General features: G+C 46.6%; 1 protein-coding gene across 1 annotated transcript in view; it reads left to right on the plus strand.

The window, feature by feature from the left end:
- Positions 1–26398, plus strand: part of LOC121548077 (protein piccolo-like) — a 71134-nt gene that overhangs the window by 12239 nt on the left and 32497 nt on the right. Inside the window, exons 2-3 of the mRNA XM_045213317.1 lie at positions 18614–18865; positions 22157–26360. Coding sequence (XP_045069252.1) covers positions 18674–18865; positions 22157–26360 — 4396 coding nt within the window. The 5' untranslated portion in view covers positions 18614–18673. The remainder of the gene's footprint in view (positions 1–18613; positions 18866–22156; positions 26361–26398) is intronic.

Genomic DNA, 26398 nt, shown 5'->3' on the forward strand with positions numbered 1-26398 from the left:
GGTTTTCCTACTTACAAAGCATGTAGAGGTCTGTAATTTTTATCATAGGTACACTTCAACTGTGAGAGACAGAATCAAAAATCCAGAAAATCACATTGTATGATTTTTAAGTAATTAATTTGCATTTTATTGCATGACATAAGTATTTGATCAGTAAGAATTCCGGCTCTCATAGACCTGTTAGTTTTTCTTTAAGAAGCCCTCCTGTTCTCCACTCATTACCTGTATTAACTGCACCTGTTTGAACTCGTTACCTGTATAAAAGACACCTGTCCACACACTCAATCAAACAGACTCCAACCGCTCCACAATTGCCAAGACCAGAGAGCTGTGTAAGGACATCAGGGATAAAATTGTAGACCTGCACAAGGCTGGGATGGGCTACAGGACAATAGGCAAGCAGCTTGGTGAGAAGGCAACAACTGTTGGTGCAATTATTAGAAAATGGAAGAAGTTCAAGATGACGGTCAATCACCCTCGGTCTGGGGCTCCATGCAAGATCTCACCTCGTGGGGCATCAATGATCATGAGGAAGGTGAGGGATCAGCCCAGAACTACACGGCAGGACCTGGTCAATGACCTGAAGAGAGCTGGGACCACAGTCTCAAAGAAAACCATTAGTAACACACTACGCCGTCATGGATTAAAATCCTGCAGTGCACGCCAAGGTCCCCCCTGCTCAAGCCAGCGCATGTCCAGGCCCCGTCTGAAGTTTGCCAATGACCATCTGGATGATCCACAGGAGGAATGGGAGAAGGTCATGTGGTCTGATGAGACAAAAATATAGCTTTTGGTCTAAACTCCACTCGCCGTGTTTGGAGGAAGAAGAAGGATGAGTACAACCCCAAGAACACCATCCCAACCGTGAAGCATGGAGGTGGAAACATCATTCTTTGGGGATGCTTTTCTGCAAGGGGACAGGACGAATGCACCGTATTGAGGGAGGATGGATGGGGCCATGTATCGCGAGATCTTGACCAACAACCTCCTTCCCTCTGTAAGAGCATTGAAGATGGGTCGTGGCTGGGTCTTCCAGCATGACAACGACCCGAAACACACAGCCAGGGCAACTAAGGAGTGGCTCTATAAGAAGCATCTCAAGGTCCTGGAGTGGCCTAGCCAGTCTCCAGACCTGAACCCAATAGAAAATCTTTGGAGGGAGCTGAAAGTCCGTATTGCCCTGTGCGACAGCCCCCGAAACCTGAAGGATATGGAGAAGGTCTGTATGGAGGAGTGGGCCAAAATCCCCCTGCTGCAGTGTGTGCAAACCTGGTCAAGACCTACAGGAAACGTATGATCTCTGTAATTGCAAACAAAGGTTTCTGTACCAAATATTAAGTTCTGCTTTTCTGATGTATCAAATACTTATGTCATGCAATAAAATGCAAATTAATTACTTAAAAGTCATACAATGTGATTTTCTGGATTTTTGTTTTAGATTCCGTCTCTCACAGTTGAAGTGTACCTATGATAAAAATTACAGACCTCTACATGCTTTGTAAGTAGGAAAACCTGCAAAATCGGCAGTGTATCAAATACTTGTTCTCCCCACTGTATATGTTGAAGAGGGTGGGTCTAAAATTGCATCCCTGTCTCACCCCACGGCCCTGTGGAAAGAAATGTGTGTTTTTTGCCAATTTTAACCGCTTGTGTACATGGATTTTATAATGTCGTATGTTTTTCCCCCAACCCCACTTTCCATCAATTTTTATAGCAGACCCTCATGCCAAATTGAGTCAAAAGCTTTTTTGAAATCAACAAAGCATGAGAAGACTTTGCCTTTGTTTTGGTTTGTTTGTTTGTCAATTAGAGTGTGCAGGGTGAATACGTGGTCTGTCGTACGGTAATTTGGTTAAAAGCCAATTTGACATTTGCTCAGTACATTGTTATCACTGAGGAAATGAACTAGTCTGCTATTAATGATAATACAGAGGATTTTCCCAAGGTTGCTGTTGACGCATATCCCACGGTAGTTATTGGGGTCAAATTTGTCTCCACTTTTGTGGATTGGGGTGATCAGTCCTTGGTTCCAAATATTGGGGAAGATGCCAGAGCTAAGGATGATGTTAAAGAGTTTAAGTATAGCTAATTGAAATTTGTGGTCTGTATATTTAATCATTTCATTGAGGATACCATCAACACCACAGGCCTTTTTGAGTTGGAGGGTTTGTATTTTGTCCTGTAGTTCATTCAATGTAATTGGAGAATCCAGTGGGTTCTGGTAGTCTTTAATAGTTGATTCTAAGATTTGCATTTGATCATGTATATTTTTTTGCTGTTTGTTCTGTTATAGGGCCAAAAAGATTGGAGAAGTGGTTTACCCATACATCTCCGTTTTGGATAGATAGCTCTTCGTGTTGTTGTTTGTTTAGTGTTTTCCAATTTTCCCAGAAGTGGTTAGAGTCTATGGATTCTTCAATTACATTGAGCTGATTTCTGACATGCTGTTCCTTCTTTTTCCATAGTGTATTTCTGTATTGTTTTAGTGATTCACCATAGTGAAGGCGTAGGCTCAGGTTTTCTGGGTCTCTATGTTTTTGGTTGGATAGGTTTCTCAATTTCTTTCTTAGGTTTTGCATTCTTCATCAAACCATTTATCACTGTTGTTACTTTTCTTCAGTTTTCTGTTAGAGATTTTTTAGATTTGATAGGGAAGCTGAGAGGTCAAATATACTGTTTAGGTTTTCTACTGCCAAGTTTACACCTTCACTATTACAGTGGAGCGTTTTGTCCAGGAAGTTGTCTAGAATGGATTGAATTTGTTGTTGCCTAATAGTTTTTTGGTAGGTTTCAACACTACATTCCTTCCATATATAGCATTTCTTAATATTATTCAGTTCCTTTGACTTTGATGCCTCATGATTGAGTATTGCTCTGTTCAAGTAGACTATGATTTTGCGTGGTCTGACAGGGGGTGTCAGTGGGCTGACTGTGAACGCTCTTAGAGACTCTGGGTTGAGGTCAGTGATAAAGTAGTCTACAGTGCTACTGCCAAGAGATGAGCTATAGGTGTACCTACCATAGGAGTCCCCTCGAAGCCTACCATTGACTATGTACATACCCAGTGTGCGACAGAGCTGCAGGAGTTGTGACCCGTTTTTGTTGGTTATGTTGTCGTAGTTGTGCCTAGGGGGGCATATGGGGGAGGGAATGCTGTCACCTCCAGGTAGATGTTTGTCCCCCTGTGTGCTGAGGGTGTCAGGTTATTGTCCAGTTCTGGCATTTAGGTCGCCACAGACTAGTACATGTCCCTGGGTCTGGAAATGATTGATTTCCCCCTCCAGGATGGAGAAGCTGTCTTCATTAAAGTATGGGGATTCTAGTGGGGGGATATAGGTAGCACACAGGAGGACAATTTTCTCTGTTGAGATCGTTTCCTTTTGAATTTCTAACCAAATGTAAAATGTTCCTGTTTTGATTAATTTAATAGAGTGAGTTAGGTCTGCTCTATATCAAATTAGCATACCCCCTGAGTCCCTTCCCTGTTTCACACCTGGTAGTTTGGTGGATGGGACTACCAGCTCTCTGTAACCTAGAGGGCAACCAGAGGGTCCGTCTCCTCTATACCATGTTTCTTGTAGGATGACAATGTCTGTATTTCCGATTTCTTTGGTGAAGTCCAGATTCCTGCTCTTTAGGTCAAAGGCAGATGACCTCAGGCCTTGGATATTCCAGGATGAAATAGTGAAGGCTTTGTGTTCCATAAAGTGTCTAATGTTGTTGGTTGTGTGGTTTGGCCTCTGTGAGCAGAGCCTGCTGAGCATCTGGTACATGCCATTGACTTGGGCTAGTGTAAGAGTGGGTGTTGGGCCTGTTTGCCTGCTCACGGCCTGGGCGTATGTGTGACTTTCATGTTGAGGTCCTCTTTGTGGGAGTGGGGGGCTTGGGGTGGGTAGGAGGGGCATAGGTCTGATCTGAGGGGGCCTAAATGGGGTGTGGGCATGGTTGACTTGGGGGGGAGTTAATTGGTGGGGGTGGGGGTGTAGATGTGGCTAATGGTGCTGTGGTCTGGATGTAGGTCCTCTCTGTGGGGGTCCTCTATGTGTAGGTCCTGGGGTGGGTCCCGCAGGTCTGGGAGAGTGTCTCGCTGGTCTGGGCGGGGTGTCTGTTGATCTGTTGTTCCTGTGTGAGGTGTTGGGTCTGCGGTTGAGGGCGATATCCTTTAGGGTCGGGGCGAAGGTGTGCACTGCTGCCTTGTATAGGTGGACCTGGTCATAAAGGCTGTTCACGTCCAGGGTGGAGTGGTGGGCCAGGTAGACATTTGGTTTTGATGCACAGTCACGGGAAATTATTGCGTTTACCTGCTGTATGGTAGCAGGGTGGAAGTATTTTCGTGGTAACAGGGTTGAGATAACCACTTGTGCGTTGGGGAAAGTAGAATAAGCTTTTTCTATCACTCCCTTGAGTGCTGTGGCCACCCTTTCCTGCTGTGTTCTCATGTCGTTTGTGCCTGTGTGTATTATTATGTGGCTGGGTGATCCTAGTCGGTCCTCAGACAGAAGGTCTAGGGCGCACTGGGTGTTTGGACACCAGAGTTTAGACACTGTGTGTTTTGGAAAAAAATTATTTTCTTGTATGTATTTCTCGTTTGAGTCCATAAGGAGTACAATCTGTTGCTTGTGTATGTCCTCAGTGGGTGTGGGGGGGTCATCATGAGGGCTATCAGGGTGTCTGACAAGGGGGTTGCTCAGAGGGGTCCCCAGGGCTTGGGGTTCTTCATTTGTTTGTCTGGCTGTGATGTAGAGGCTATGGTCAGGGTCTAGGGTGTACTGTTCTGCTGCGGTGTCGAGACTTTGTCCAGGATCTGAGGTGGGCTGTTCTGCTGGCTTCTCTGCGGGGGTGGCCAGCTCTCTAATGGGTTGTTCTATGTCACCCGTCATCGTTCTCACCTTCTCCTCCAGCACTCTGGTCCTCTCCTCTAGTGCTCTGTTCTTCTCCTGCTCCTGCTCTTTCTCCTGTTGATGTTGTCTCACCACAGTCCAGAGTGCAGACATGTCTCTCTCTACCTCCAGCTCTCCAGGTCTAGTCTAGTCTCCTTGGGGTTGCTCTGTGGGGTGATTTAATGAAGAGGTCTGGTCTGACCCACTCGGGGTTGGGGTATCTTTCTCAAGGGAGAGCTTCTCCTGCTGAGCTATTTCTTTGATTAGGTGAAAGTCCAGCTGGAACTGTTTGGTGCTGCCTTGAACCAAAACGGTTCCAGATTTATAGTGATTAATATTAGACGACTCAGAGTCCTCGTTGTCCAGTATCCTGAGTTTCCACCCATCGCTAATACCCCCCCTCTTAACAGAGGGGTAGTGTGCTAGTATAGCACTGTGCCATGCCAGGGGATGGTCTGTGTGGAAGATAAGGTTGCTTATGTTCCCATTTTTATAAAAATCAGCAAAAAGTGTCTCCTGAATCCCCAAAAGGAGTTTCATTTTGTACTCTTTTCGTGTCTTGTCGTTTTTTACATTCAGAGGGTACTGTATTTTAATGACCTCTGAACAGCGGGGGGGCTTCTAAGGCCTCTCCATTTGGTTGGGGTAGACTGTGCGACTCTCCTGCCATTGTTGGGCTCAATAGCTTCATACTAAACATTACTCACTCAGTTCCAGGTTGGATGGTGTTTTCAGGTTTATGTTTGTTTGCCAGAGCATTTGCTGTATAGTTTGGGAATAGTAATCCTTGGTAGTAGAAAGCCTTCCAGGTAATTCCGTCCAATATCAGGTTGTAGGTTTGGAGTTTTGGTTTGGAATGAAGGTTATGTTGTGGAGGGTAGCATCCTGTATATGTCCCTGCCAAAAAATCCTACTTTATCTAACACTAAATCTATATTTTTTGTTAAAAATGCTGTCTTTCTCTCTCTCTCTCTCTCTCTCTCTCTCTCTCTCTCTCTCTCTCTCTCTCTCTCTCTCTCTCTCTTTCTCTCCCGCCCTCTCTCTCTCCCCTCTTGCTCTCTCTCTCTCTTCCTCTCTCTCTCCACCCCTCTGTCTCTCTCTCCCTCTTTTTATTTCTCTTGTACCCATCATCGCATCTGTTCTTTAGTAGTTTGGATGTTGTTCTCAAGGACCTCTGGCTGTTCTGGCTCTACTGTTTGACAATATTTATTCTAGCTCTCCCCAAGCATAAAATACATTGATTCTGTCTCTGAAATGGCTTCTGCCCAGCACAACACTTTAAAACCTCTTCCCTGTCATTTTTGTTCCAGCCCAGCACTAACACACCTCAAGGGCTCTGTGATTAGTGAACTAGTTGAATCAGGTGTGTTAGTCCTGGTCTAGAATAACAATATGCAGTTTATTCATTTCAAATCATTTTTATTTTATTATATTTATAGTCCACTCAGTAACTTGACGTATGACACTGCTGCAATGCAGACACTACTGTATGAGACTGCCTTGTTGCTCACATCAGACAGCATCTAAGGCCCTTGTCAGAATGATATTATATAACCTAGGGAGAGGAATCACAACGCCTGAGCTACAACATTCACTAGACTAAACCATTTCCAAAGCTTGCCCTGTGGACAACTTCACAGTCATGTCTGTGTGTCAACATACAGAGGCAATTAATATGCTATAGTCATATAATATAATGTATTATACTTTATAGTATAGACTATAACCATCATAGTGAAGCTGAATCCAACATTTAGATTTATGTTCCAACGTTCAACTTTTGAGAGACTGAGTCTTCTATATGGCCAGCATATCAAAGATAAATATGTATTTATCTGAGGCAGTTTGTGTTTGTTTACAAATAGGCCTAGCTGTCGCTTTATTTTGACCAGTTCCAAGAGAGAGCTTTTTTATCCAATCAAAGCTTTCAATGTTAGAAGGTCTGGTCTACAGGACCAATAAGATGTGACGTTATTCATCCTGGATAAATGAATGGCCGTACACCTGTGCCGTACACCAGTGGTTAGCTGGATACACCAGTGGTTAGCTGGGTACACCTGTGGTTAGCTGGGTACACCTGTGGTTAGCTGGGTCTCCCCAGGGTGTATTTTGGTTGTCCATCTGCTCCAGGTCAGAATTGAGTCAGAGCCAACTGATATACTAGTAGGGTTGTGATGATTGCGATATTGTTTCCATGGCAAAAATGAAAACACAAAGCAGACCAGACTGTTTGGTCCTTTAAAAATCTGCTGTTTGTAAAATATTGTGTTCTAAAGCTTGGAAAATAAATACATGTGACTCCGGATGACAACATAATGATGTTTGTTTCCAACATTAGGGCAGTTTTCCTAAAGAAGTCAAATTGGCTTAGTGTTTTGTTTCCTTGCCACGATATTAAGAAGTATCGCAATACTGGAATCGTCCTAGCCCTATATACTAACCCTCTCACACACACACACACACACACACACACACACACACACACACACACACACACACACACACACCATGATCTGTGTGTCACACCTGTGGTCACATTGCCCCACCTGTTTCCTCTGCCCTCAATGGTCTGCTCACTGTCTGTGTTATTTTGGCTGGACACACACACACCTCTATCTCTTGTCTCTGTGTGGTGTTTCCTGTAGTCTCCTTATTATTCCAGGCTGGTGCCCACGCTGCCTCCCACACTGTGAGCCTGCTTCACATATGAACAGGAATGTCTTTCTACTGGCTCTCACACACACGCAAACACACACACACACACACACACACACACACACACACATATACATACATACATACATACATACATACATACATACAGAGATGCCCACAGATTGACACACACAGATAAAGAAATGCACACATAAAGAGATACACACAAACACAATCACACACAGACAAATGGTACGCATCAATACTGTACACAGACACACACATACAGAGATACACAAACACAACAAAATACACAAACACAAAATGACAAAACGACAACACACACACATACACACACACACACACAGCCTTGCGCAGTGTTAATGTAAGAATACCACTCTCTCTCTCGTGCTCTCTTTCTCTCTCTCTCTCTCTCTCTCTCTCTCTCTCTCTCTCTCTCTCTCTCTCTCTCTCTCTCTCTCTCTCTCTCTCTCTCTCTCTTTCTTTCTCCTCAGCCTTATGTAATCCTCCATACCAGCCAAGTCTACTGTATACAGTAGAACTGAGTCCCCTGTGTGTGTACTTGCGTTTGTGTGTGTCTTTGTGTGTCCCTCTATGTGTGTGTCTTTGTGTGTCCCTCTGTGTGTGTGTGTGTGTATCTGTGTCTCTGTCTGTGTCTGTCTGTCTCTGTATACACTACCGTCACTCTCACTCCCATCACTTGCCCCGGGGACAGAAATGGGCAAAAATAGCCTGAGCTACAAAAGAGCTACAGAGGATACAAGTTACTACAGGGCACCATGGGAAATCATCTCTCTCTCTCTCTCTCTCTCTCTCTCTCTCTCTCTCTCTCTCTCTCTCTCTCTCTCTCTCTCTCTCTCTCTCTCTCTCACTTTCCCTCTCTCACTTTCCCTCTCTCTCTCTCTCTCTCTCTCTCTCTCTCTGTCTCTCTCTCTCTCTCTCTCTCTCTCTCTCTCTCTCTCTCTCTCTCTCTCTCTCTCTCTCACTGTCCCTCTCTCACTTTCCCTCTCTCTCTCTCTCTCTCTCTCTCTCTCTCATCTTTTGCAAAGGACGGTATTTTGTAGACCATGGAGGTGTGTGTGCCTTAGGAAGAGAGAAAAGTTTAGCATATACACCCAATAAAGTATGTGTGACTATGTGTCGGTTTTAGGGAGGCCTGGTGAATGTAGTTGTGTAATTGTGTGTTTCAGCAAAAGGGAGACTGTATGTGCTTACTCTGTGTGTGTATTGTTACGGTATTGAATGGCTAATTTTACATTTTAGTCATTTAGCAGACGCTCTTATCCCGAGCTACTTACAGTTAGTGAGTGCATACATTATTTATTTTTTTCATACCCCCCCGTGGGAAACGAACCCACAACCCTGGCGTTGCAAACGCCATGCTCTACCAACTGAGCTACATCCCTGCCGGCCATTCCCTCCCCTACCCTGGACCAATTGTGCGCCGCCCCATGGGTCTCCCGGTCACGGCCGGCTACGACAGAGCCTGGATTCGAACCAGGATCTCTAGTGGCACAGCTAGCACTGCGATGCAATGCCTTAGACCACTGCACCATACAGGGAGAAGCAATTTCGAATGCAATAATATTCCCTTTCCCACAGACCAATACTATGTAGTGTGAAACGTAAAATGGCCGACTTCAAATGGAAGCTGCCTGAACATCACATGTAGTTTGTACTGTCTATTTGGGGTTTTCCTCTGTGTGACATATGGGGGTAGCAGACCTCCAGGGCCCTAGTCGGTACAGCTCCCCCGTTATACAGACCTATTACTGGGTCATGATTCTCCATTATCCACAGCACATTTACGATGGCTTGGAGGCTTAGGAGATGTTAGCCGTATTTTAGCCAAGCCAAGTAAGTGACAGTGGCCAAAAGATACCGGCGCCAGCAAATCGATGAGGTGCCAGTGTTAAGTCCTACTGAGAGGGGGAGATGCACAGAGACACACACTGAGACCCTGGTTTCCGATAGCGCAAGCTGTCGTATTTGCGTCAGGTCAGCTTTGGCTTATGTCAGATACATAGATACACAGATGTATGTCACACACACACAGGCATGCACGCAGGACGCTAGTGTTGTCACGATACCTGCATTTTTACTTCAATAGAAGGTTTAGTATCACGATACTCAATACCATCACGATACTTGATACCAAAACAATACCAAAACGATACCATGGCAAAAAATTCGTATTAGCCAAATGAATGGCACTTGATCCAGACAGATCTTTTGAGTTCAATATCATTACATTTGAAATGTTTGATTTTTGAATGTGTGCATCAATGACTCAATATTTTTTTTTTTACCAATCTACGTAACAACATAATGGTAATCATTTATTTGAATGGTAAATCTCTATTAATAATCTGGGTAAATCAAGATGTTGCCTAGGCCTATTCACATTACAGGTGAATGCATATTCAATAGGAGTGTGTGCATGCATTGAGTTATTGAGATTGTTTTTGCTGATTTCATGAGGCTACAGATGAAAAACGATCTGTTTCCTTTCCATTTGGGACTTATTGTATTGTACTGATCAACAACATTTGCATAGAAGAAGCAATATCTTATTTTATACATCTCTTTAAGACCGATGATGTCATTCACACACAAAGTTCTTTCTAGGCTCAAGCAAAGATGTTCTTGACTGGGGGGAGAGGTGAGGAGGGGGAAACGAAGTTAATTAATAACGATTTTGGTGACAATCAGCTTCGTAATCAGCAATATTTAGCGATATGGTTTGCATATGATCACAAACAAGGTACTAGGGTAGTGAATTGATGTTGGCTTCAGCTGTAAACTAGCAAGGAAAGTTACCCTACAAAGCTGGATGCTATCGGTATGTTCTTGCATTGTAAATTGTTCTAGACATTGTTTTGCGAACAGTAATTAACAGTTGCAACATTTTGACGTGTGTGTTAAGTTCTGTTCAGGATAAGTGTTGATGCAGCCAGACTCCCAGTTAGTTCAGTGGTTCCTCAGGAAAGGCTAGAGCTAGCAATGAGTAAGTGGAGCAGGCACGGTGCTCTAGCGCTATAAGGGGACATCGGCTGCGCTGATAGACAGACGACAGAAGTAACGAAAGTAACAAAAATTATATTACCGAACCATTCTAGTATCAGTATACCGTGCAACACTAACGGACACACACACACACACTTGTCAAAGACCCAGACCTTTATTTCCCATGCTCAGGTTAAGCCTACTCCTGGACTCAAAAGCACTTCCAATGGAGAGTCTCTTTTGAAAGGGCTTTTATGTCTAGGAGTAGGCTTAACCTGGACCTGTGAAGCATTTGGGTATCAGTGGTTCTACATCTTCTGACTGGTCTAGTCTTTCACAGGCGTTCAGGAACTTGACAAGCTGATCGATAACTTGAATTTGAACCTTTGTTGTAGCCTTTAGTTGGAAGGGAATGGGATGAAAGGGGAGAGGAGGCGGAGGAATGAGTGTGAACAAAGGAGAGGAGGTGGTTGGGAGAGAATGAACAGGATGACTGAGGAAAGCAGTAGGAGGGGGTGGATGTCATGTCACAGAGGAACAAAACCACGTTTGTTAGCATTAGGGCTAGTGGAGAGGAGACTACTATTGTTAGCAGCATTTGCGCTAGTGGAGAGGAGACTAGTATTGTTAGCATTAGCTCTAGTGGAGAGGAGGCTAGTATTGTTAGCGTTAGGGCTAGTGGAGAGGAGACTAGTATTGTTAGCATTAGCGCTAGTGGAGAGGAGACTAGTATTGTTAGCATTAGGGCTAGTGGAGAGGAGACTACTATTGTTATCAGCATTTGCGCTAGTGGAGAGGAGACTAGTATTGTTAGCATTAGCGCTAGTGGAGAGGAGACTAGTATTGTTAGCATTAGGGCTAGTGGAGAGGAGACTACTATTGTTATCAGCATTTGCGCTAGTGGAGAGGAGACTAGTATTGTTAGCATTAGCGCTAGTGGAGAGGAGACTAGTATTGTTAGCATTAGCTCTAGTGGAGAGGAGGCTAGTATTGTTAGCGTTAGGGCTAGTGGAGAGGAGACTAGTATTGTTAGCATTAGCGCTAGTGGAGAGGAGGCTAGTATTGTCAGCATTAGTGCTAGTGGAGAGGAGGCTAGTGTTGTCAGTGTTGACTCCTGGGACTTTTCTATTGGTTCCAGTACAACAGGAAAAATCAATCAAGCCCAACTAAACTACACTGAACACAAATATAAACGCAACATGCAACAATTTCAAATATTTTACAGAGTTACAGTTCATATAAGGAAATCAGTCAATTGAAATAAATTAATTAGGCCCTAGTCTATGGATTTCACATGACTGGGAATGCAGATATGGATCTGTTGGTCACAGATACCTTTAAAAAAGTAGGGGTATCTGGTGTGACCACCATTTGCCTCATACAGCGCGATACATCTCCTTCGCATAAAGTTGATCAGGCTGTTGATTGTGGCCAATGGAATGTTGTCCCACTCCTCTTTAATAGCTGTGCGAAGTTGCTGGATGTTAGCGGGAACTAGAACACGCTGTCGTACACGTCGATCCAGAGCATCCCAAACATGCTCAATGGGTGACATGTCTGGTTAGTATGCAGGCCATGGAAGAACTGGGACATTTTCAGCTTCCAGGAATTGTGTACAGATCCTTGCGACATGGGGCCTGCATTATAATTCTGAAACATGAGGTGATGGTGGCGGATGAATGGCACGACAATGGGCCTCCGGATATCGTCACGGTATCTCTGCATTCAAATTGCCATCGATAAAATGCAACTGTGTTCGTTGTCCATAGCTTATGCCTGCCCATATCATAACCCCACCGCCACCTTGCGGCACTCTGTTCACAACGTTGACATCCGCAAACCGCTCGCCCACACAATGCCATACACGCTGTCTGCCATCTGCCCGGTATAGTTGAAACCGGGATTCATCCGTGAAGAGCACACTTCTCCAGCATGCCAGTGGCCATCGAAGGTGAACATTTCCCCACTGAAGTCGGTTACAATGCCGAACTGCAGTCAGATCAAGACTCTGGTTAGGACGAAGAGCACGCAGATGAGCTTCCCTGAGACGGTTTCTGACAGTTTGTCCAGAAATTATTTGGTTGTGCAAACCCACAGTTTCATCAGCTGTCCGGGTGGCTGGTCTCAGAAGATCCCACAGGTGAAGAAGCTGGATGTGGAGGTCCTGGGCTGGTGTGGTTACATGTGATCTGCGTTTGTGACGCCGATTGGACGTACTGCCAAATTCTCTAAAACGACGTTGGAGGAGGCTTATGGTAGAGAAATGAACATTAAATTATCTGGCAACAGCTTTGGTGGACATACCTGCAGTCAGCATCCCAATTGCACGCTGCCTCAAAACTTGAGACATATGTGGCAATATGTTGTGTGACAAAACTGCACATTTTAGAGTGGCCTTTTATTGTCCCCAGCACAAGGTGCACCTGTGTAATGATCATGCTGTTTAATCAGCTTCTTAATATGCCATTCCTGTCAGGTGGATGGATTATCTTGGGATGTAAACAAATTTGTGCACAACATTTCAGAGAAATAAGCTTTTTGTTCAAATGGAACATTTCTGGGATGTTTTATTTCAGCTCATGAAACATGGAACCAACACTTTACATGTTGCGTTTATATTTTTGTTGAGTGTATTTGCAATGATTTCGAATGGTGTTTGATCCCAGGTCCGTCAATCACGTAGAGCTACAGAAAAGGAAAAACAGCAGCCGAACTCCAAATGCCGCTCATTAACGCAAGCTGTCGTGGTTCTTAATTATCCCTCCTTTTAAATTGAAAGGAGGAGAGGAGATCCCCCTCTCCATCCCCCTCTCCCTGCCCCCAGTAGTACATGCAAGCTGGCATCTCACACCTGTCCATCTGTATAGACACACCCGCTAGGGGAAACCCGATACCACACACACATCAGCTGATAAGCCCATTTTAACTGCAGCTGGCAAACCAACCTAATGCACTGTGTAAGAGATGATGAAGCAAAAAGCTGATACACACAAAATAACACAAAGTTCACAGTTCAGTAGACGGATGGCAAAACGGAATAACTTTTTCAGACAGACAGACGGACACAGCCACCTACCAAATGTTCCTGGGTTTTCCTTTCTCCTCCTTTACTAAGTTCTAGTGCTGTCTCTCACCTCCCCTGTCAGTTTAGCTTAAGACACACCCCAACCTCCTGGGAAACAAACCCAATCCACCTGGGACACCACAGCACCTCTTTACTCCCGTCAATCACTAGGAAAAGATAATACTGAGGTACACATTTGTTGGTGTCAGAGAGTATTTGTTGTGTTTTTATTTGGGATGTGTTTGTATGGTTAGTAGAACAGTTTGGAATGTAATGCTGGATGGTTGAATCCATGTTGTGAATATTTTATTGGACATTCTGTGTTGGATGACAGGAAACTCTGAAGTAAAGTTGTCAATAGCAGATTAGAGAGAATTCTAATGAACACCTCAACTTCTTACTTGACCTACGCACTAACAAGGCTTTCTAGCCCACACAGCGTTGACACCTGCTACAGTACTGTAGCTATGTTGGTCTACTGTACAGTACGTCAAACAATATGCTCTCAACACTGGGCAGGTTTCTAAGGATTTAACCTTCTATCAAGACAACCTAATCAGAGAAATGGCAGTGTAGTTTCTATGAGAGCATGGTGCACAGTTGAACAAAATTATTTTGATGGCCTAGTTGGTTAAAGTGTGATGGTTCCATCACCAGAGACCGGGTTTGGCCCATTTAAAAGCAGGTTAAATCACTACATTTATATCCGTATTTATGGGGGAAATTATTTCATATCAGAAGCCTCCCAATTAAAATAGTATAAAAAACACTAATACTGACTAGCTTATTTGCTAGCTGCACCGGGTGAAGTCACCTCAAATATCTCCCTCCCTCCCTCCCTCCCTCCCTCCCTCCCTCCCTCCCTCCCTCCCTCCTCCACCCATTGTAATTCTCATGCCAGACCTGACCAAGTTTAGGAGGTAAAACCCATGCAGGATTCTCCTCTGTAATCAAAGGATATCGCTCCAACCTTCGCGTCGCTTACCTCCCCTGAGAGGGGGAACCAATGACCCAACACGGAGGATAGACTCATCTGATTATCAGATTTGCCGATTTTGCTTAATCATCTCCGACTTTTTATGCTAATGTCTTGAGACTTGAGGTAGTTTAGTAGTTTGTAGTGTCCTTGAACGTTTTAAGCAACTCTTTTGTAAAGTCAGGGTTGTATAATGGTTGTATAGTTCTAATAAAGAAAGGAAAGGCTCCCACACTGTCATGCTGCTCCTTTTACTATCTTTCTGTCTATAGTATGTTATACCCAGCTCCGTTTGGGGGAAATATCACTGTATGGCTACTATACCGTATGTGTGTGCTGAGCAAACAGCAGCATGGCTTATTCACAGCCCACAGGGATGTATATGAGAGGGAGGATCCCACATACAGCCATAAACCCATACAGTCATAAAGCCATACAGCCAATTAGCCATACAGCCATATAGCCACACAGCCACACAAATGTGAGGATACTGCTGATTATACATCCCCCATTGCGGCTACGATGCCCAATTATTGGCACACACAGACACACACAGACACACACAGACAAACACAGACACACACAGACACACACAGACACACACAACCACTCTGTGACATGACTCATCGTGTCCCTTATCTTAATGAGGCGCTGGGCCAGAATGGGCTCTTAATGACACTTCAAGTGTGTCTGTGTGTGGATCACTGTGTCTGTGTGTGGATCACTGTGTGTGTGTGTGTGAGAGAGAGCGAGAGACAGGGTGTGTTTTGGTGTGTGTGGGTGTGCACGTGTGTATTTGACAAATACAGAGATAGAGAGACAGGATGCTTTTTATGGCGGTGATCTGGTGGATGGATGATATCCAGGGTCCTTAGACTGTATTTTGGCAGATGGATGATATTCAGGGACCGTAGGCTGCAGATTTCTGATAACGTCAGTGATGACAAGGGTAAAAGTGGTTAGAAGCCGAAGAGACATATCTTGTGGCTGACTGGCTGGCTGGCTCTGTCTCTCATTATTCCCTATCAGTGGCTATCTGGAACCATCTCTCTGCCTCTCGAGCTGCTCTCTGTGATGTAAATGGATAGAGCAGTCAAGCTGCACCCTGTGGGGGCGGAACGGCACCCTGGATTATAGGGAGAGGGACCTCTACACAGGGTTGGAATGGCTATGGGGGTGTATTATGATATTATTAATGAAATCATTAATAATTAAGTTGAAATCATACAGCTCTCTGTTTCTTCCCTTTCTCGCTCTCTATCTCCTCACTCTGTCTCTCCCTTCCTCTCCCCTTCTCCCTCGCTCCTTTTTTTTTACACACACGCTCATTTTTAATCATATGATAACAAAATGCCATTCTAAACTTTATGCCAACCATTTAACATTGAGAACGTTATGAGGCAACCATTGAAAACAGGGCAGGTCTAGCTCTCCTGTCCTTCCCTTTCTGTGGCCTGTGTGTGTGTCTGCCCGTATGGCCGTAGCCCTGCCCGTCTCTGTGTGAGGGACACAGTGGTTCATGGCTGATTTACCCTGCCCTGGCTGATTCTCTCCCCGGGAGATGCCTGCCTACCCCTGGGTTTGCTGGGTGGTTTAGCAGGCCCCACGCCATCCGCGTGGGGCCCAGCTCTGGGATGGATTTAGCATAAGCCCCGCATTTAAGCCGGGCACAGGAGGGCACACACCCACGTCACTGGCCTGGGGAGCCACACAAAACGGATATGCTGGAAATAGGGTGTTTACTTGAAGCGGAGACTGGAGGGGTGGCTAGACCAATGCAGACTAGACCCAAGAGAGAAAGAGAGAATATGTACAGTTGAAGTCGGAAGTTTACATACACCTTAGCCAAACACATTTAAACTCAATTTTTCACAATTCCTGATATTTAATCCTAGTAAAAATTCCCTGTCTTAGGTCAGTTAGCATCACCACTTTATTTTAAGAATGTGAAATGTCAGAATAATAGTACAGAGAATTATTTATTTCAGCTTTTATTTCTTTCATCACATTCCCAGTGGGTCAGAAGTTTACATACACTCAATTAGTATTTGGTAGCATTGCCTTTAAATTGTTTAACTTGTATGTGTATGTAAACTTCCGACTTCAATTGTATGTATGGTGTGCGGATGTATGGTGTGTGTGTATGATGTATGGTGTGCGGATGTATGATGTATGGCGTGCGTGTATGGTGTGCGGATGTATGGTGTGGATGTGTTATTTTACCAATACACATACAGTACAACGTCTCTCCATAATTAGACCTACTTACATTTCTCTGGTGTGCTACAGTGTAAGACCCAAAGTCCCTAGGAATCAAATGTTTACCATCGTTTCTTTCTCTCATTTATTGTCGAGATATCGAATATTAAACCGTCTTAATGGGTACAACACCTAAACCATTCTTCTGTAATGACGTCTTCTTTAGTGCTGTGATTGTCGACTTGAGTCAGATAACCATGACAGGACAGAATTAGAGGCCCTCCGAGACGGAGGATTTGAACAGCTGTATTCGTGGCGGTTTGTTGTCTATCTAACTGATGCCTAATTGTTATTTTCAGAGATAGAGGGCCGGCTCGGTCCCAAGCGGCGGACGGGAAGAATAAACAATGCCGAAGTCATCGCACTACGCAGGATAAACCGTTTACTCAACGTACACTTTTAATTGCCTGCCTTTGAGCTGGGTGTACTGACAGATTGAATTGGTCTTAAATAAGATGTTTTAGTTCATCCCACTGTAAGGCCCTTGTCAGAACATTAGTGTTCCACTGACCTGTGGTGTGAGCTAGCCTCGCTTGCGGTTGGAATGTAATACATAGATCAGGAATGGGCAACTTTGATGGGGGTGGGGGCTACAAAAAATCGGAAACCATGTCCATCCCCCCACCACCATATTGCGAGCAAAACAGCAGAGAGAAATGTTTTACAATTTTGAGTTAATTTCATGCAATTCTATACATTTTGCCATGTGGCGTAGAGAAGATTTAGCAACTTTATAACTAATTTCATGCAATTCTACTAATTTGAGTGAGACTGACTAACAAAATGAATGGCGGCCCCCCCAGACGATAATTCGACCATGATAACAAGTTTAGATAGCTGGCAGCTAAACTAACTTAGCAATCTAAAAATGTTTTGATGACATGGGCTAATTGACTGACTATCAGTGACTGACATAACAAGAGAAAAACTGCTGATGCACAACCCCATTTCGAAACTGCATATTGTGTATTCTACTATTCTAGCTCGTAACAGTAAGTTGAGACCCCAAATTAGTTCCTAATTTTTGTTTAATAATAATAATAACATTTTTGTGGAAATTGATCCAAGGGCCTTCAAAAGGGGGGCTGCGGGCCTCCAGTTACCCATCCCTAATATACATCATGCTGCATTTAGGACATGGGACTAAGGGGAGCAGTGGTCTGGGGTTGTGGTCTTGTGGCATTAAGTCATAGGGCATAATATGTTTACATCCTGATGGATGCACTGTATAAACTGTTACAGGAGTGGGTCGCAGTTCCGGAGCGACCCACTAGGTGTCATCCTCCGACAACCATATGCACCTCCTCACTCACAGTCGGGACTAATTATCTATTATGCACTGTATAAACCAGTTTTGTGTAGACCGGTAAGCTAGACACACACAAACACACACAGGCTTTACCCTGGCTCTGCTGTGGAATGTCTGTACCCGCTGCCCGAGTCATTCTGACATGCATTGGTAAACCTCTGTACCATTACCATGCATTATGAAAGGACTATCTGTTAAGTTACATAAATGTAAAAAGCTTGCCTGAAATAGAATAGGTTACATTGGCCCTGTGTCACAGTGACTACGCATAGCCCAAGTGTTACGAAACTGTGGGTACAGTTTTCTAACAATGATCATAAAACGTAATTGCCATTTAAAGTCAACATTTTCATCATCCACCACGACAACTATGCGTTAGAGTGAGTGACAATTTCTACTTGGTCAACACTAACTAACACTTTCTTTGTTTTTCTGTCTTACAGAAAGAATGGTTATGCCTCAACTGCCAGACCCAAAGAGCTCTCTCTGGCCAGTTGGACGATATGCCCCCTCCACCATCTCCAGTGAAGAAGCAACTATCCACACCTACCCCTACCCCTCCTGCCTCCCCTGCCAAAGTCCTTGCTTCCCCAGCTGCTGCTGCTGCTGCTTCTCCATTAACAAGGAGCCCCTCAGTCACTCAGGCAGAGGCAGCAGCAGCAAAGGAAGACACCCAGCCGCTTCCCATGTCCAAGGTAGTACCAGAACACACCCCGCCCCAAACACCCGACGCTGCGTCTGCAAACACAGATGCCACACCCATCCCACCTGAGCATGCCGCCCCTCCCTCTGATAGTGTCCCAGAGGAGAAAGACCCAGAACAGGCTGAATTGATAGAAGCTATATCTGAGACTACACTGGATGAGCCTGTGCCAGAGAGTGTAGTGGAGAGTGCTGTCAAGGCCCCGGCAGTGGAGAAAGACCCAGAGCAGGCTGAAGTGATAGAAGCTATATCTGAGACTACACTGGATGAGCCTGTGCCAGAGAGTATAGTGGAGAGTACTGTCGAGGCCCCGGCAGTGGATCATCCAGAGAGTATTGCAGAGAAAGTTACAGAAGAACAGTCACCACCTGACACTACTCAGGCAGAATTAGATTTTCAGCCTGCAGTTGTAGAGGAGCCAGTCATTGCTCCCCCTGTAGAGAATGTGTCAGTAAAGCCTATTGAGGCAGCACCCGAGCCAACTCCAAGCCCAGATACAGTGCAGAGTGAGTCTACAGCAAATGAGAGCTCACCGGCTCCCTCTGCAGGTAGTGAGAAAGAGGAGCCCATCCCAGAGAAGGTTCTTGAAGAGGAAGCTAAGCCGGTAGAGCCAGAGGTGATTCCAACACCTGAAACGGTCACACAGGAAACTACTGTCCAACCTGACCAATCACCAGAGCCTGAACCGCCAGCTCCTGTAGTCACTGAGGAGGAAGGGAAAGCAGTAGTGACTGAGGTAGAACCTAGCCAGCCACCTAAAGCTGAGGAGCCAGCTCCTACACCTCCTGCAGTCACTGAGCAGGAGGAGAAACCTAAAGAGCCAGAGCCTCAAGCAACTACTGTTGAGCAGCCTCCAACTGAGGTGTCTTCAGTAGGTACAGGTCCAGTAGCAGAGAGTTCAGCTGTGGAGACTAAGATGGAACCAGAGGCAACGCCAGAGGTGGCTCATGCTCCACCAGCTAAGGTTGCAGAGAATTCAGCCCCAGCTCCCGAAGCCTCTATTGAGCCGGTAGAGGCTCCTGCATCTCCCAAACCAGCAGAGCCAGAGCCAGAGCCTGTGCCTCCACAAAAAGAGGAGGTGCCCTCTGCGGTAGAGGAAACACCCCCTGTAGTTGCTGAGAATGAACAGCCTAAAGAGGTAGAGACCATTCCACAAACTGAGGCAGTTGAGTCTGTAGCCCCATCTCCTCCTCTAGTTACTGATAAAGTAGAGGAGAAACCGGTAGAGGAGGCAAAGCCAATTCCGCCAGCCCAAGTTGAGGAGAAGCCTGTAGAGAAGGAGGCAGAGCCAATTCAGCCAGCCCAAGTTGAGGAGAAGCCTGTAGAGAAGGAGGCAGAGCCAATTCCGCCAGCCCAAGTTGAGGAGAAGCCTGTAGAGGAGGAGGCAGAGCCAATTCCGCCAGCCCAAGTTGAGGAGAAGCCTGTAGAGAAAGAGGCAGAGCCAATTCCGCCAGCCCAAGTTGAGGAGAAGCCTGTAGAGGAGGAGGCAGAGCCAATCCCGCCAGCCCAAGTTGAGGAGAAGCCTGTAGAGAAAGAGGCAGAGCCAATTCCGCCAGCCCAAGTTGAGGAGAAGCCTGTAGAGGAGGAGGCAGAGCCAATCCCGCCAGCCCAAGTTGAGGAGAAGCCTGTAGAGAAGGAGGCAGAGCCAATTCCGCCAGCCCAAGTTGAGGAGAAGCCTGTAGAGAAGGAGGCAGAGCCAATTTCGCCAGCCCAAGTTGAAAAGAAGCCTGTAGAGAGAGAGGCAAATCCAATTCTGCCAGCCCAAGTTGAGGAGAAGCCTTTAGAGAAGGAGGCAGAGACAATTCCGCCAGCCCAAGTTGAGGAGAAACATGTAGAGAAGGAGGCAGAGCCAATTCCACCAGCCCAAGTTGAGGAGAAGCCTGTAGAGAAGGAGGCAGAGCCAATTCCACCAGCCCAAGTTGAGGAGAAGCCTGTAGAGAAGGAAGCAGAGCCAATTCCACCAGCCCAAGTTGAGGAGAAGCCTGTAGAAAGTGAGGCAGTAGTAAAGAAAGTACCAGAGGCTTCTCCTGCACCTCCTGCTGCTGAACCAGTAAATGTTAGCCCTGAGAGAGATGCAGAAAGGACAGAGTCAGAAACAGGCGTTGAACCCAGCCCAGCAGTCAAAGCAGAGGAGCCAATTTCACCATCCCCTGTTGAGAAGAAAGTCCCTGAACAGCTCCCAGGACCTGAACCACAATTAGCTAAAGTTGATCAGATCCCACCTCAGGAGGCTGTAGAAGCTCCAGCACCAGTAGTAGAAAAAAACACAACTGAAACTGAGGCTGGAGCAGAACGTGTAGGTCAGAAAGAGGAAAATCAGACATATGTGGATACAAAGGTTGAACCAGAGCCAACAGCAGATAATAAGGCTGAAAAAGCCCAGGATGAGTCTACTCCCCCAGCTTCTGAAGCTGACGAGCATGAAAAGGTCAAAGCAGAGCAGGCAGAACAAGCTGTAGAGGCAGCGTCACCATCATCTGCTGCTAGTGAGCCACAAGCCCCTGAGAACGTTTCTGAGGAGAAACCCACACAGGAAGGAAAAGAAGCTGAAGTTCCAACGCCTGGCAGCATAGCTGAAAATAAACAAGAGGTGTCTATAGCTGAGAGTAGGCAGCCAACTCCTACTGTGTGTGATGAGAAAGCAGTGCAAGAGAATGAGTTACCCAAAGAAGATGAATCCGAGCAAACTCCAAAGACAGACTCTGTGTCTGAATGCATTCAGCCAGAGAAAAAGAAAGTGGTTGTGTCACCAGCTGTAGTTAGTGAAAAGCAGGAACCTATTTCAGTATCAGAAGTGAAAGCTGTGAGTGCCAGAGAGGGCAGCGTAGAAGACAAAACAACACCAGAGCAGACTAAAATATCTGAAACTGTGTCTGAAAATGTGTCTGTAGCCCCAGCCCCTGTAGTAGAACCTGACACCCTAGTACCTGTAGTTGGTGAACAGGACGAAGACAAACCCCTGAATGAAGAGAAGTCAATGCCTGAAATTCCAGAGTTAATAGAGGCTGAAGTGGATGCAGTTGGAGAGGTGACTGTAGTATGTAGCAACAGTAGTGGCTGAAAAGTAGATGATTCAAGTCAGAAGGGCTCTATTCACAAATGTTTCTACAGACCTTTTAGTTATGTAAAATAATCTACAGACATCAGTTGTCTTCCGTATATACATCTTCATATCTCCATTTTAAATGTTCCCAATAATATGTAATGTTTTTGATCAATTTTGGATGATTATCATCTACATATTTATTATACAATAATTGTGTTTTATTATTTTCATTTACAGGCAACGGTGAAAGAGCCTGGAGAAAAAAACACAGTCGCCAAGCATAGCAGTCCCACCAGCCCCTCAGACCTTGCCAAGCTTGAGAGCACTGTCCTTCCCATACTAGGGGCCCAGGCTACACAACCAAAGGACGATTCGGACAAACTAACCGACTCACTCAAGGCCAGACGCAAACTTGAGGTGCTACCCCTCTCACCTGAATCTCCCAGCACAGAGGATGACCCAGAACTCTCAGAGAAGAAGGACGCCTCAGCAAAGAAAAGGCTGCTGGTGCCGACAGACATCAGGGGTGACTCGTTGGAGGACAGCAGTGAGAGCTTAGGGAAAGATAGTCCCATGTCAGGGGATGACGAAGACTTCATTCGTAAACATATCATGGAGATGAGTGAGAACGAGGATGCTTCGCCGTCTGATGAAGAAAACCTAATCCGGCGAAAGATCCGAGATCAGGAGAGGAAACGAATGGAGCAGGAGAAAGGGGAGGGGAAGGAGAGAAGTGCAACTTCAAAAGGCAGGCGGCTCCTCAAGAAGAGCACCATCAGCCCTGAGGACGAAGATGAGCGGAAACTCTCACTGGATAAAGCTGACGAGGCATGGAAAGAGGGATCGGAACCCAAAGTTTCAGATTCTCAGGAAGGGGAACAGCCTTCGGCGGATAGAGGCGTGGCAGTCCGCCAATTCAGAACCATCGAGCTCAACACGACTAGCACCCCTGTGCGCATACCGGGTACATCAGATGATGGAGAGCTTGAGATGGAAAGCCTCACCAACTCCCCTGACGATCGCTCCAGGGGTGATGGGTCCTCCAGCCTGCACGCATCCAGCTTCACCCCTGGGACATCGCCTACATCCCTGTCCTCTTTGGATGAGGACAGTGACAGCAGTAGTCCCAGCCGCATGCACAGTGACGAGGGGAAACAGCACAGGAAAGCGAAGCATAGACAACAAGGCCAAGGTCTACCCACCATCGAAGACTCTTCTGAGGAAGAGGAGTTACGAGAGGAAGAGGAGCTGCTAAGAGAACAGGAGAAGCAGAAAGGCTCTGGGAAGAAGTCGAAGAAGGACAAAGAGGAGATCCGAGCTCAGAGGCGGCGGGAGCGTCCCAAAACGCCGCCCAGCAACCTCTCTCCCATTGAAGATGCCTCCCCGACAGAAGAGCTGAGGCAAGAGGCAGAGATGGAGGAGTTCAGGCGATCATCCTTATCGGATTTCTCTCCCAGCATCGAGTCAGAACCTGAGGGAGTTGAGATAAATGCGGTAAATATTGCAGCAGTACAGAAAGTTTACCAACTTCCTACATCTGTTTCTCTCTACTCTCCAACAGATGATCAAGGTGCTAATAAAAGCCCTGAAAAACGAGCCCTGAAAACTGCAGACGAGGCCTATGAAGAGATCATGCTAAAGGCTAAAACACCCACAAAAGAGAAGGTGGACATCCCTCTGGGGAAAGAGTCCCTATATGGTGGGATGCTGATTGAAGATTATGCATGTGAGTCCCTTGTTGATGGAAATGGAAAGAAAGTCCAGCGGCAGGAGCCTGAGAAAATCTCAGTGCCAGCTCAGCCCAAAATACTGAGATCTCCAGATGAAGTTTATGAAGACATGATGGAGAAGAAGAAAAAATTCATGCAGCTGGAGCAGGAACTGAAAAAAGCACAGTCAGTGTCGGAAAGACCCACACCAGAGATCGTATTGCAACCCGCTGAGCCAACCAGCTCCACAAGTGTTACAGTTACTATAGGCAAGGATGGGAAACCACTGCTCGATGCTGAGGCTGCGTATGAGGAACTCATGAAGAAAGTTCTGACTCCTGGGACTAGCCCGACACAGCAGGGTCCTGATATATCTGGGGCGGCCCCTGGTGGTGAGTTGGAAGGCACTGAATCCAGAAGGGCTCTGCGTCCCATACCAGACCTGAGGGTTACACAGTGCTCCTCTGGGGAGGAGGACGCTGATGAAGAGGCCAGTGAGACCAACAGTAAGGATAAGCCAAAGACTTCATCAGACATTCCTAAAGCTGATCAGGCACCCGTAACAGCTGCTGCAGAAACAGAGCCCAAATCAGTTGCTTGCGAGGTCCCCCCATCAATAACTTCAGACCAACCACAGATGACCATTGAAACTTCCCAGGCTGACCAGCATGTGGGCGTAAGCCAACAGGAGGTCATGGACCTGTCTAGTATGAAGTCCTCAGCCCCTGCTGTTGCCAGTGTATCGCCCTTACCCACCGTCCCTCAGTACACCCCCACTGTCCCCAGCGTAGTCTCAACTGCCCCACCAGTGCCCCCCAAACCAGCCATCCTGCACAGAGCTCTGTCTCAGGAAAAAGCAGATGTTCCTGAACCCCCTCCACTGCCCCCTCCCACCATGCCAAAGCCATCGGTTTACCCCAGAAAACCCCCTGTTCCGCTTCCACCTCAGGCCACAATCAGGTCAGAACCTGTTGCCTTGACAACAGCCCAAGGGTCACCGGTAAGACAACCTCACGTCCCCCCACCGGTTCCTCCAAAGCCAGCCATCCCCGCTGGAATGGGGTACAGCCACAGGCCAGGGGAAAATGTCAAACCACCCCTTGCTCCGAAACCTGTCTCTCAGCCTGGCTCTCCTGCCCACATCCAATATCCAAGACCCACCGCCCTCCACACAGGCCATGCTGATATAGCCCTGAATCTGAGCCCCTCAGCTGAAAGCAGGCCAGGTCACTTCTCAGGTCACTCCTCGGGTCACTCCTCCGGTCACTCCTCGGTTCACTCCTCGGGTCACCCATCCCCCACTTCTCCGCGATACGGCAATCGATACGACACCTACGTGGTTATCACTCTGCCATCCCAGCCCAGCTCTCCAGTGGAAGGGATCACCACCCAGGCCCCATCCAGTCCTGGTCCAGCATCTCCTTCAAGACTTGCCCAACCTCCACCTCAACCTCAAACACTGTATCAACCACAACCTCAACCCCAGAAACAACCACAGCCACCTCCACCACACACAAATAGGGTGCCCCTGGCGTTCACTCGCATCACTGAGTCTATGGAAAGTCAGGAGATATGTGGGCCAGAGAAAGTTGTGTCAAGCTCCTGTCATGTCATCGAGGCTATTTCAGCATCCGCTCCACCCCCAGAGGTCAGGTTAGGGCAGGTCACTCAGTTTGTGACAACAGAAGTCCAAAGAACCATGGTGTCTGTCCGACACGAGAGGTCGCCTCCCCCACCCCCGGCCCCAAGAGCGAACGGTGTCCCAATCTCACTGGAGAAACCTAAACCACAACAGACACAGAGTACACAGGGCTACCAGCTGGGGGAGGTAGTAGACCTTCGTACCATGAAGGTGAATTCAGAATCGGCCATGAAAGTGGTGGATCTGTCTTCCTCAGATGTTAGACGCCAGTCCTTGGCCACAGACATCAACGGTCGTCAGACAAGCGCAGTGCAGTCCCCAGTGGTCAATCTCAGCATTGAGTCATCCAGTGTTTCCATAGTGACTGACAGCATCACCATAGTTACATGTGCTGCCACCATACAAAGTTACGAAAATACCAACATATCCCAAGTCCCCTCTGTGCCCCTTCAGCTTACAACCACAAACAAAGCCTTCGAGCCTGTTTGTCAGATCGTCTATCGCCCCATAGATGCACAGCCCACAACCAGCAACAATGCTGAGATCCCCATTAACCTTTCTGTAGGTCCTGGCACAGGCTTAGGGACATTCCAGCCACCTGTCACCATCGCCCCTACCTCTGCCCCAGGGTGTGTGGCTAATGGTCTGAGCAGCGGGGCACCGACAGTAGCAGGTGCGGTGGACCTTAGCACAGCCAAACCCTTCAACACTGTGGTTTCGGTCGACACTTCCTCCACAGAAGTGGTCACGGTTGTGATCACAGAGGAGGATGGGAAACCCGTGGACCTAACGGCCGGGAGAAGAACCGTCTGCTGTGATGTTGTCTACAAGCTGCCGTTTGCAGGTAGCTGCACCACCCAACAGCCCACTACTCCATTGCCCGAAGACCGCTTTGGCTACCGAGACGACCACTACCAGTACGACCGCTCGCCCTACAGCATGAGGGGCTTCGGTGGGATCAAACCCTCCATGTCCGATACCAATCTGTCTGAGGCCGGGCTTTTCCTCTACAAGAGCAAGAACAGTTACAATTTCAATGGCACCACAGAGGGTGCAGTAGACCTGACATCCTCCAAGACATCTGATGCAGGTTTGTGCAGTGACATCGCCGACCTCTCGCTGAAATGT

The sequence above is a fragment of the Coregonus clupeaformis genome, unplaced genomic scaffold (genome assembly GCF_020615455.1).
Source record: "Coregonus clupeaformis isolate EN_2021a unplaced genomic scaffold, ASM2061545v1 scaf0097, whole genome shotgun sequence".
NCBI classification, from domain to species: domain Eukaryota; kingdom Metazoa; phylum Chordata; class Actinopteri; order Salmoniformes; family Salmonidae; genus Coregonus; species Coregonus clupeaformis.